Consider the following 12801-nt stretch of genomic DNA (forward strand, 5'->3'; position numbering starts at 1 on the left):
GCCCTAATCACACCATGATCGTTTTACCATATTTTTCAATGATAATATAAATAATATTTAAAAAAGGATTATTCCCCAATATTGCAAATTATATAGCAAATGCTTTATAATTCAAAATAATCATAATTTACAAAGATAAACCTTTTTACGACAGAGAGAACATCTGCTTTCAACATCTATTACCAAACAACACCAGAACAAATAATCCTGAACCCAATTAGAAGGCAAACAAACACTTGATCAATAAACAACTTAAAAAAAAGACACACAAAGAGAGTAGAGGTGAATGTAAACTAGGGCTGCTCAATTAAACGTGTTTTAATCGCGATTACGACTATGGCTTGCAACGATTACGAAAGCAACGTAATCTAAATAAAACGATTATTATTTTTATTATTATTATTACTTTTTATATCATTTTTTATTTTTGGGTTTTTCAGTTGAATTATACTTAAAGTTCAGGGTAATCAACTGTTAAAAACATACTGTTCACATTTTTTTTCTCCAATAAATGGATGTTTTCTAAGTCAATGAATAATCGCATTTACAATTATTGACCCAAATAATGGAGATTATGATTTTTGCCATAATCGAGCAGCCCTAATGTAAACTACACAGTATTGATGAAAAGTTCTCACCACTGTCACCGCCGCGGCCCCGTCCTGCAGTGAGGTCACCGAGGTGATCATCAGGTTCATGTCCTCCTGGTCCTCCTCTGCTTCCAGAGTCGGGGTCTTCTCTTTAGGACCAGCCGAGCCCCCCTTCTCTCCTCCGGACCCCAGAGTGGTGACGCTGGAGATCCTGATCTTGGAGTCTGGCTCGGTGCTGCTGAGTGCACCGGGGGAGGAAGAGGAGGCGTCTTTCTGCTCAGCGTCCTCCTCCTCGTCCTCGATCACTATGGGCTCTGCTTCTGTGCTGGGAGTTTTAGGAGGGGCCGCGGCCGCCGTGGAAGCGCTGGAAGACGCAGGAGAAGCGAGGGTCGCCTCTTCCTCATCCTCCTCATCCTCCACCTCCTCTACCTCCATTTCCTCATCCTCCTCCTCCTCTATCGTTGTAACCATGTCTCCAGGCGCCTCACCTGGCACCAGACAGGCGGTGCTGGGCGTGTCGTGGGAGGAAGGAGTCGTGGCAGAAGGCTGGGGGTCCTCCACCCCTAAGAGGACCACATCATCATCATCGTCATCGTCGTCCGCTGTGACCCCCTCCTCCTTTGTGGCTTCATCATCTTTCTCTGTGACCCCCTCCTCCTTTGAGGCATCATCAAGTTCCTCTGTGACCCCCTCCTCCTTTGAGGCATCATCAACTTCCTCTGTGACCCCCTCCTCCTTTGAGGCATCATCAAGTTCCTCTATGACCCCCTCCTTCTTTAAGGCTTCATCATCTTTCTCTGTGACCCCCTCCTCCATTGAGGCATCATGAAGTTCCTCTGTGACCCCCTCCTCCTTTAAGGCTTCATCATCTTCCTCTGTGACCCCCTCCTTCTTTAAGGCTTCATCATCTTCCTCTGTGACCCCCTCCCCCTTTGAGGCATCATCAAGTTCCTCTGTGACCCCCTCCTTCTTTAAGGCTTCATCATCTTCCTCTGTGACCCCCTCCTCCTTTGAGGCATCATGAAGTTCCTCTGTGACCCCCTCCTCCTTTAAGGCTTCATCATCTTCCTCTGTGACCCCCTCCTTCTTTAAGGCTTCATCATCTTCCTCTGTGACCCCCTCCTTCTTTGAGGCATCATCAAGTTCCTCTGTGACCCCCTCCTCCTTAGTGGCTTCATCATCTTTCTCTGTGACCCCCTCCTCCTTTAATGCTTCATCAAGTTCCTCTGTGACCCCCTCCTTCTTTAATGCTTCATCAAGTTCCTCTGTGACCCCCTCCTCCTTTGAGGCATCATCAAGTTCCTCTGTGACCCCCTCCTCCTTTGAGGCATCATCAAGTTCCTCTGTGACCCCCTCCTCCTTTAAGGCTTCATCATCTTCCTCTGTGACCCCCTCCTTCTTTAATGCTTCATCATCTTTCTCTGTGACCCCCTCCTCCTTTAAGGCTTCATCATCTTCCTCTGTGACCCCCTCCTCCTTTGTGGCTTCATCTACTTCTTCTACCACTTCTTGTTCTTGTTCTTCCGTTACCATGGAAGCTTCCTCCCCAGCCTCCTCCTCCTCCTCGGGGGGCGTGGCCTGTTGCTCAGGGGAGGGAGTGACGTCCATGTTCTCCACCCTCTCCCCTGCCTCTCCTTCTGTGGCAGGGCTTGGTTCTGGCTCCCCTTCCATTGCTAAGGCAACCACCTGGCAAAACACCACAAAAAAAACAGTTTAATCATCATAAAACCAGTGTCTGGTGCCGGCTCCACCTCATTATCTCCTGACAGCTGCACAGGTAACGCAGCAGGTGTTCTCCCCCCACCCCCCCCCCCCATAACCCCCTCATGACAGGTGAAGAACCACAGCCATTGTTAGTCACCACTCGGGATATGTGCCATTAGGCAATTAAATGTTGCTACCCTCCCTTGTCATCACCAAAAATTCTAGTAAACAGCATTTTATAAAAGGTATTATTATATGAATTAATACATTTCAATAAAATATTGACAAATTCTAGTAAAAAGTCTTCCTAGTGAAAGGTTTCTTTATAAAAGAACAATCATCCTTTATCTACTAAGGCTAAAAAAAAGAAGGTGGGAAAATGAATCGCCCGATTTTTTCACGCAATTGTTTAGTGAAAAAATGTTGGGGAAAAATGTCATTTCATAAATCTAGCGCAATTGATCAGTATTTAAATTAGCTAAACACATATGGTTGTTTGGAGGCTGTATTAGAATACATTGGCTGTAGGGACTTTTGTTTACCTAATGATAAACACATTTACTAAATATTTCTGTTATGTTGAATATTGTCTATAATAAATGTTATTTAGGCAGTAATTGCTTCATGTTTTGTAGGATAATGGACAATCAATGTTTAAAAATGCATGATGATGTGCCCTGTTTAACATGCACAATGCAAAGCAGGGCTAGACATTATAAATGTCCCACTGGCCCGGAAGCACTATTTATGGCGCTTTTCCACTGCAGCGAAAAACAAAACAAAATCGAGGTTCTTACAACAACCAACCGGGCTGAATATACTAAACTAGTGACGTAAACACACTCGACTGCTGAATGGTCAGAGAGAATCGCTGGCAAGGGGGCTACAACTAAAACAAAATGAACATATTTTACCGTGATTTACTTGTAATACACATTTCAAAATGATGCCGAAGTAACAACATACTGATACCGGTCTGCAGACATGACGGCAGGTGAAAGACCTTTTAAAATCCGTGTTTTCTGAATGGAGATCGGATCGATCAGGCTAAGCTAACGTATAACACTCACAACAACGGCCTACAGACTTAAATAAACCGGCGACTGTATTCGCCATGACACAGACAGTCTGTGGTTTGTACTTGTTTAACTTTTGTTTAGTTTCTGAACAGATATGAGGAGCTGTGAGCTCTGAGTGCTAAGAGCTAACGGCTGATGTTTTGGTTTTGTGGTTCGCATTGAACATGACGTCACGGCAGTTTTACGCAGCGTCGCTCCGCCCGCCGAACAGCCGATTGCCCCGCCGACACTGCGTTACTATAGTTACTAAACTGTAATGGTAACGCAGCATAAAGTGAGCCTGGCCAAACAAGGCCTAACCATACCGTACTAAGCCGGGCTAGGTCCTGCAGTGGAAATGCGTCATTAGACATCCCGGGCCAGCATAACCTACTTTCCACTTGCCCGCTCGGGCCACTAAAAATATTACAGTAAGACATAAAACCACATTGTCCTCTGGTATTGGTATTTTGACAAGCAATTTTGTTAAATTGTTTCGTTTATTAAAGATACAACATAGCGTTTCGTGAGGCAGGTGTCGTTGTTGGATGAAAAACAAACAGCTGTTGGCTGCGGAGCGCGCTCCTTCATTACAGACTTTCGCGCCACCTAACCATTCGCCAAAATGTTTTTAAAACCACCGGTAACCGGCCAAGCGCCGGGCAAAAAACAAACTTCAAAAGGAGTTAAAAGGAGAGTGACAGGGAGTGTGAGAAGAAGAGGGAGAGAAAGTTTCAGCCACAATGGCTTTATCGATGGAGTTGGCTTCAATATGATGCCAATATAAACAAGGTCTTTTGTCGGCTGCATCAATGCCGACCTATGCTGACAAAAAGTGAAGAGTAGAAAATATAAAGGTATATTCGCTGTGGGGAAATGTCCCAGCAGTTTAGGAGAATGAAGGTTCTGATCTAATCTATTAGGCTACATAGCCATTACATTTCTAACTCCTGATAATGACAGGAAGGCAGGAAGTGTATTATAAAAATAATAATACCCATAGCAGAAATGTCACCCTCCTTCTTTTTTTTTAACAATTACCACAATATAATAATTGTGATAAACCAAATATGAACAATTAAAGGAAATGAGGAAGAACTGATGATTCAAATGTTGTAGTACAAGTAGTAATGTAGTTTGTGTATACATTACTATTGCAACAAATATGTTAATTTTCTTCATTATTAGAGTCGATTTTTTTGGACGAATGCTCTTTGGCCAGTGGTTACAATGGTGGGGCCAGTGATAATGAAAATCTACTGGCCCAGAAATTCTACTTTGTCTACCACTGCAAAGTGTGATACCAATTAATTATTTGGTAGTTGATTATGTCTTACCACTTTAAATAAAAAAACTCTTACTTGAACCACGGTACAGTCAGCTCCTTTAATACCTCATTCACACCAACGGTGTTTCAGGGCCGGTTCGGAGCTGGAGCTTGAAAAGCACCGGGTTTTCCTGTTCACACCGCAGCGGAGCAGCCTCTTAGCTCCGGAATCCGGTTCGTTTCAAGCACCAACAAATTGTCAGGCCAGAGCAAAAGCACCACATACGTGACGCTTACGTCGAGGCGGGGGCAGGGGCAGATCAACTCCTGAACAACAATAAAAAGCCGGCGTTTTATCCAGTTTGTACACAACGATGGAGAAACTTAACAAGCAGCAGTCGTCCACTGAAGAGACCAGCTACCTACTGGGAATCTGGTCTTCTGAAGAGGTACAGAGGAAGCTGGAGCATAATCAGCCATTGTTGTTGTTGTCGGTGTCAGCTGTGAGGGCTTTCCGCGCGGTTTGGCTTTATGAAGCAGGCACGCAAACAGTTACGTCATGACGCAAACGATGACGCAATGACACAGCACCAGTCGGACTCTGGGCAGTGTGAAAAGAGCCGGAGCTAAACCGAAGAACCGGTTCTGAACCTGAAAAGCTCTAGCACGAAGCTTGAACCGGAGTTGCGTTGGTGTGAATGAGGTAAAAGAGTGTGTAGCACTCAAAATCAGCTCAGAATCATTCTGTCTTTTCAAAACATTTCAAAGACAATTTTCTCAAAGGATTGCAATATTGCTTTAAAATGCATATTATATATTAATAGAGTTGAAGGATAGTGCAGAGCTTTGTGCTGCAGGAAAAACATTATGAAAGAAGGCAGCTACTAAAAGCAATGTCTTCAGAGCAGGTTCAAGTACAGGTGAGTCAAAGTAAAAGGCAATATTCTGATCAAACTCTATGGACTGCAGTTGATCCTACGCGAGATGTAGTACATTGAGTACACATTGTAATTAATGTCTAGCTTTGGTGTCTAGCTACTCTTGTTACTCCTTGGCTTGGTCGCTCTCAAAGACACAAACAAAAAGTAGTTGAGTGTGTCACATGACCTGTATGAAGGGAACACAGGAAACCAGCAAAAATAATACCCCTTTCACACCAAGGCTTTTCCCGTTCTAGCTCCGTGCTAGAGCTTTTCTGGTTCAGAACCGGTTCTTTGGTTCAGCTCCCGCTCTGTTCACACCGCTCAAAGCCCGACTGGTGCAGCCGCTGCTGCGTCATGACGTCACCGTTTACGTCGCTGATTTTCTCCTCAACGGCGCTAACTACAACAACAATGGGGGACTGCGTCGGGTCGATGATCGTGTTGCTTTTAATCACACGTAGCCAGATGAAACTAAATAACGACTTCTCCAACCTTATACTTTTCTCCAGAGTGCCTTGGTGCATTTGGTCCAAGAGCTGGCTGCTCTTCCACGGGAGTTTATTCTCCCGTTAACTCACAGCAGCGGCCGCTCTAAAGTATTCACTGTCCGACTGTCACACAAGCAGCTGACACATATCCCCAGTGAATGTGGGTCAGTCTGAATTACAGCTGTTTGGCATCACAATGCTGTTATGAAAGTTTCTCTGGTATAAAATGGGTGATGTTAGCATAGCAACCGAAGCTAAACTGACTATAACTTGACTACTTGTTGCTATCCTATTGTGGCATAAGCCGTTTTCTACAGGCACATTTTACCGGTGTATTTTTCATGATGATTCTACTTGTGATAGTCGGACATGGCAACCTGTGCAGCCCATGTATTGATTCTAGGGCTGAACGATTAATCGATTTTAAATCGCGATTTTAAATGATGCGATTATCAAATCGCAAAGCCTGCGATTTGTTTTTAAATCTTTTTTTTTTTTTTTTCAATTGTTTTACATTTTTTCTTCTTGCGTGTCAGTCATCCACACCAATCAGAAGTGCTGTGCTCCACATGTACCAGCCATTGTTAATCAATCAGAAGTGGCCCATGATAGAAGGTTATAGACAGATTGATCCAATCACCTGCCAAGTGCTTTTGAAAGTGCCTGCCCTTTCCAAATGGCTTCCAATGGAGCTTTCCTAGATGGTTTGGTGAAACAAACCATCTGAGTCAGGTTAGTAATGCTCCATCACATGTTTTACATCTACTACATGGTGAATCTTAAACTGAAGCTTGACTTTAAAGCAACCCAACGGAAGTAAGTTTAGTTCTTTCACTCGTAGCTCGGGCTGCGGGGGTGCTAGAGACGGGACTACGTTGATACGACCTTCCTAGCCGGAGTTATGGCCGCATTTTACAATAAACTTCCGTTGGGTCGCTTAAAAACAAATATCGCAATTCGAATCGCAATATTTGTCAGAAAATCGCAATTAGATTTTTTCCCAAAATTGTGCAGTCCTAATTGATTCCATCCGATAGCTGCTATAATACAAAACAAAACGTCTGCCTGCTCTCCACAATGATCAATGACAGCAAACTGATGGTCAAAGTAAGGTACAAATAAACAGAATCACACGAAGCCTGGTTAGTGTTGCCTGACTTTATAAAGTGCGTTCTAGTCAACTTTTATTTGCCGTACTCGCCTTTAACTGTTAGCTCAGATTAATCTCGCCCCCCTACAACGTAAGCGTGACGTACGCGGTGCTTGCTTTCTAGACGGACAACTTTTTGGTGCTTGAAACTAACCGGATTCCGGAGCTTAGAGGCGGCTCCGCTGAGGTGTGAACAGGAAAAACCGGTGCTTTTCAAGCTCCAGCTCTGAACCGGCCCTGGAACCGCGTTGGTGTGAAAGGAGTATGTGTGTGGTACCAAAGCAAGTTTATACGCGTTTAGAAACAGCAATGGAAGAAGCCGGCGTCCATTTCTAAAAATACAAACTAGCCCCTATGTTGTTCTAACAGTACGAGTATATATATAGTACTCCTTACATTAAAGACGTGGGTACTCTGACTTTCAAATAGAACAGACTTGTGAATGAGTGAATGAGTCCAATTTCATATTCATTCGAGTAAATAATACATGAAATACACATTTAAAATGTATTAATTTATTTTTATTTGTACGAATATTAGTTCTAACCTAATGAAGAATACATCTACGGACCAATCTGACTTCTTGGACAGTTCAACAACCTTCTGAGTGTCATTGAGAAACTTCCTGTTTCCACAGAACAAATGAAGGCAGAACACCTCAGAGTATCATATAGACGCTGTTAGAGCGCTCCAACCATTCAACGTCAAGGGGCGGGACATCTCTAAGCGGTTGACCAATCACAACAGAGCCGGCCAGCTAACCAATCAGAGCAGACTGGACTCTGGTTTCAGACAGAGGGTGAAAAGAGGTGCTGCAGCACAGGCTGTGTGAAAAGAATAAAGAGCTTTTTGAACATTAAAGCATGGAGACATGTCCCAGGAGAGCCACAAAGCATTTCAACTTGAATATGAGCAGAATATGTCCCTTTAAAGATACGATTACTATCATCATCATCATCATGCTGGTGTTATGATCTTAATCAAAGAGAGGCTATTTTAGAGGAAATGTGAAAATATATAAATAAATATCAATAATGTTGGCATATATTATGTATGAGCCACATCGCCCTGATCTCAGAGCTGCTACGTGCCTGCCCAGCAACGAGAAGCCCCTCCTCCTCTCTCCTCTTCTTCTTCTTCCTCGTCCCCCTCCTCCTCTTCCTCACATCTCTCACCCCCCTTTTTACCCCTCTCTTCCTGTTCTCAGCACCCCCTTCCCTTCCTAACGACCCAGCAATCTACGCCTCCTCTCACCTGCCGTTTCTCCCTGTCCCTCTCTGCATGTCTCTTGTTGCCCCCAGCAACTGTTGAAGCTACACCTTGGTTACCGTGGTGACGGTGTGGCTCACCACCACAGGGACTGGGTCTCTGCATCTGGGTGCTGTTGAGTTGGCCAACACATGACTTCAATTGGTTCAATATAAGCCTATGGGGTGCTGAATTGATACCTGTATGTATCATGGCTGTGACTAATGGTTGCTTTCATTATAGAAAATGTCAGAAAATGTCTTGTATTGTTGTTCCAAAATACAACGATTTTCAGATTAATCTGATGTAAAAACAGAGGAAAACCATGACATTTTGATATTTGGGAGGCTAAAACTCTTGCTTGAAAATGTACTTCAATGATCAATTATAAAAAGAGTTGCCGGTTGCACAGCAGCTCTACTCCTTGAAGAGTAGAGCCTGAAACGCCTCCATTTGACTAACATAGTGACATCACTACGTAACACTTGCACTTCTATTGGGTAGCACTCTAACACATTGCACGTGATAGTCTAAGGGGTGGGACATCTCTTAGTGGTTGACCAATCACAACAGAGCCGGCCAGCTAACCAATCAGAGCAGACTGGGCTCTGGTTTCAGACAGAGGGTGAAAAGAGGTGCTGCAGCACAGGCAGTATGAGAACAATAAAGAGCTTTTTGAACATTAAAGTATGGAGACATGTCCCAGTGGAGACACTAAATACTGATATGAACCTGAAAATCAGAATAGTATTTCCTCTATAATATCCAAAAGATCTGGTGCTACTCTGGGGATCAGATCTATTTAAAGCACTGTTGGGGATCTCTGCACTCTACGTTGATCTGTTTCTGTCAAAATCTCCCTTTTCATGTCACAGCAGGGAGATCACACAAAACATCACTGCAGCTGCAACACACACACAAACCCACACACAGTTTTCTGAGCCGACAACTATCTCTGCAGCTCTATGATCTTCTCCCATACTGAACAGGAAGAGCCTGAACGCACCTGAAAACATTCTTGAGCGCTACAACAAGTCTGCACTACAGAGGAAGCCACATCACTGCATGACATAATTGAGGCGGCCATTTTGGCTCAGCACAGTGGGGTGCATCTATGTAATGTAATCACAGCGCTACAGCTGCCATATCACGGAAGAAACAGGTAGGCTAATTGGGTTTTTCTTGTTCATATTTTACAGCTTGCACATTAACAACATGTACGTTTATTCATGGTCTAGTTGGGATTTTGCAAAATATCTGTATGGTGGGAAATCCAGCCTGACCCAAATGACCTCCGGACAGGAAACTGGAACAAAATTAAATAATCGATAATCCCACGATATTTGAGTTTTCCTATTGGTGCATTCACCAAATATTTACATAATGACAATTTTTTTTATAAATAATCACCAGTAATGTTTGTTTAAGGACTAAGTGTGGGAATACAAAGACAGTCACTTGACTAAAACCAGCTTTATTTACTTAAAATGTATGTCAGCTACTTCGGAAAAAACAGGGGGTTGAAATCTAATGCAATAGTCCTGCATTAGAGCTGGGTATACTTCCAATACTTCTATCAATACTACTGCCAATTCGTATATCAAAATCTAATACTATATTTATTTTGAGATATAATTAAAAAATCACTTTTAAATTGAACAAAAGCAGCCAACATAATCAAAAGTAATGGTCATCTACTGCAGATTGACAGATTAAATTTAAATTAAAAACATGTCTAAAACTAGCAAACAGTTCTGATATGAAGACACATTTAACGGCAGCTTATGAACATTTTCGAAGGACTTTCCAGGCATCTAAAAAACAGAAATCCACCATCTCTGACTCACCAAAGATAACCACTAGTATTTACAACAGGCCTCTTCTTGTGTTGTGGTATCAAAAGTTTCAGATGCAGATTAAACTCCCATTAAAACAGCAATCAGACAAAGAAGCATGCGATCAAAATACACATTTCAGGGTATTTTAAACATGCATTGTCCTAGTGGAAAATTATTTGTTTTTCCATCCACTGCATCACACAACACACTTTCTACAACTATTGGAAACATTGCGCTGTATTATTGTTGCACTCCTCACCCCTTGCTTACAGTCAATGTTATCCTATCCTATCACAACTATTACTGACCAGTGTGGAAAGCAGCGTTACGAGATTCCTCTAAAACAGTTAACGCCCACCTCATTTTGGTCTTCAAATAATAATTGACAAACTATATCTGGAGTTCAGCCAATCTATCTATTTTATCACTTCCTGTTTTTGTTCCGGCCATGATAGTTTAGATACCGTTGTGCAATTAGATGCTAAAATACAAGTTTCAAGAAGTCAACATGTTTAAACGATGTCAATATTTCCATATATTTGCCTTTTTTCTATCAAAGTTAAAACATATTCTTTCATAAAAGCATGATTTTTCAGAAATGTAAAGAGGAAATGCAAGTTTCTTGTGTGAAAGTTAATCAAAGTATGTACTTTTGATTAAAAACACATGACTACAAAGCACCAGAGTTGAATCCTATATGCTTGATGATTGTCAGGATGTACTTGACTGTGAAACACTGAAGCTATAACATTGCTCATGGTGGTCACGTGACAGGAAGCACAAGTGAAAACAGTGACATTCAAGATCAATATGTTTGTTCTTGACTGTTTAAAAGAACCAAGAAGGTATTCCGAATAATTTCAGTCTAATCCAGCTCAAGCTTGTGTTTTATGTCTATGTGTTTTAGAACTGGCTGTCTGTGTGTGGGGTTAACTGGTGTCAAAATATAGAGGACCCAAAGGCACCCCCTTCTCCAAGTAAAGCTGCGACATAAAAGCATCTGATAATATAACATCACAGGGAAACTCAGTAATGCACTGAGCGGGGAAAATAGCCTGGTCTAGACTCAGATCAGACTGCAATGCAGAGCTATGAGCCTGCATTCACGTGGACGAGAGAAACGAGGGTCCAGTATTAATTTAATGAGCTCTGACATGCAACCTTGCTGCTCTAACGTCAACACCAGGTGGCCTGAGAGAGGCTGGGGCTGGGGCTGGGGGGAGGACTGCCTCAATCGTGCAATAAACGTGCCAGAATCTGCGCCACATCATCACCTCACATCCTCTCCAATGCTGTCAGTTTACACACATCATTTTCCCCAAAGCAGGTCACGAGGTGCAGGCATGCAGCGGTTTGCGCCAGTTGCGCAGATAACATCAGACTAATAGCATTTTCAACCAAAAATCGAGTGAGATTATTATATAAGGCTTATGTCACTGAGATATGATGCGTAATGCGCAGCCACCAGAACTTCCCCCAGCTGATGGGCTACAAACAGTCCGGTTACCTGGCAGATTAATGCAAACTAAACCCTCCCTATCCTGCAGCTGATGAGCCCTAAAAGGAAATGTTAGACAATCAGCATTGAAGGACAGTCTGTACCCAGCTTCAGGGGCCCGGTTCAGTCCCCCCTGGCTGTGCCCTTGGTTATTAACACATGTCCATGACGAGGAACACAACAGCACATAATCCGGTCCAGGCGTTCACTATCATTCCCCTTTTTCTCCAGCAATCATATTTAACCAAGTACAGAAAGCAGGTCCAAAACTTTAATAATAAGAAACAGAACTACCTGAGCTGCGCAACTCTTCCATAAATAACCCAGGTAAATGAGGGGGGTAGGTTGGATTCGGAGTTGGGATCCAGGAGAAACGTGGTTCCTCCCCTGCCCTTCCTGGCGCAAACAGCCATTGGATTAGCGGCGCAACGAGGGGAGGAGAGCAGGCACAGACTGCGCCATTGTTGCAAAACCACTAGAAATGATCACAACTTATTCCCCTCAGATACAAAATAGTGCTGCACTCTACAAAGCATACACATAATGCTAATCTAAAGGTTGGGAAACGTGTGATACCCCCTCCTTTTTATCCAGTGTATTATTCCTAGTCGTGCATTCCACCAAAACAGGCCGGAAAACCGAATAAAAAACCCGATTTGTATGATACCTGTGACGCCGGGCTTTTAATTGGAGGTTGCCCCTTGCACCAACCGAGCCCACCCTGGCGCAATCAGTGGCAAATATAGCCACCACCACCAGGGGCGCGCTTTGCATTACGCATCACATGAACTGCACTCATTTGTGTCATGCGGTGTGGTAAACAACGAGGCGCACAAAAAAAACCTGCATCGTGTTTACAAGGGTTTAGATTCAACCGTGACCCGGTGTAAACCCGGTAATTTCATAACCACATTGCATTCCCCCCCCCTGCTAACTCCCCTCCCTTTACCCCCCGCCCCCCCAATGGAAAACAGCACTGCCTGCCGTCCGCCATTAGGGAGCCAAATGAACAATACTGGAGACCAGAGGCGGCTGCA

General features: G+C 43.4%; 1 protein-coding gene across 7 annotated transcripts in view; it reads right to left on the bottom strand.

Moving 5' to 3' along the window:
• Positions 1–12801, bottom strand: part of zmym2 (zinc finger, MYM-type 2) — a 46124-nt gene that overhangs the window by 28526 nt on the left and 4797 nt on the right. For 6 of the 7 annotated variants that reach the window (XM_079663737.1, XM_079663732.1, XM_079663733.1 and 3 more), the window contains one exon: positions 639–2276. In XM_079663737.1, coding sequence (XP_079519863.1) covers positions 639–2261 — 1623 coding nt within the window. In that variant the 5' untranslated portion in view covers positions 2262–2276. Of the gene's footprint in view, positions 1–638; positions 2277–12058; positions 12329–12801 lie in introns of those variants that run through there. The other variant, XM_079663736.1, reaches the window with a different exon arrangement.

Source organism: Notothenia rossii, assembly GCF_949606895.1.
Source record: "Notothenia rossii genome assembly, chromosome: 2".
In the NCBI taxonomy this organism is placed as follows: domain Eukaryota; kingdom Metazoa; phylum Chordata; class Actinopteri; order Perciformes; family Nototheniidae; genus Notothenia; species Notothenia rossii.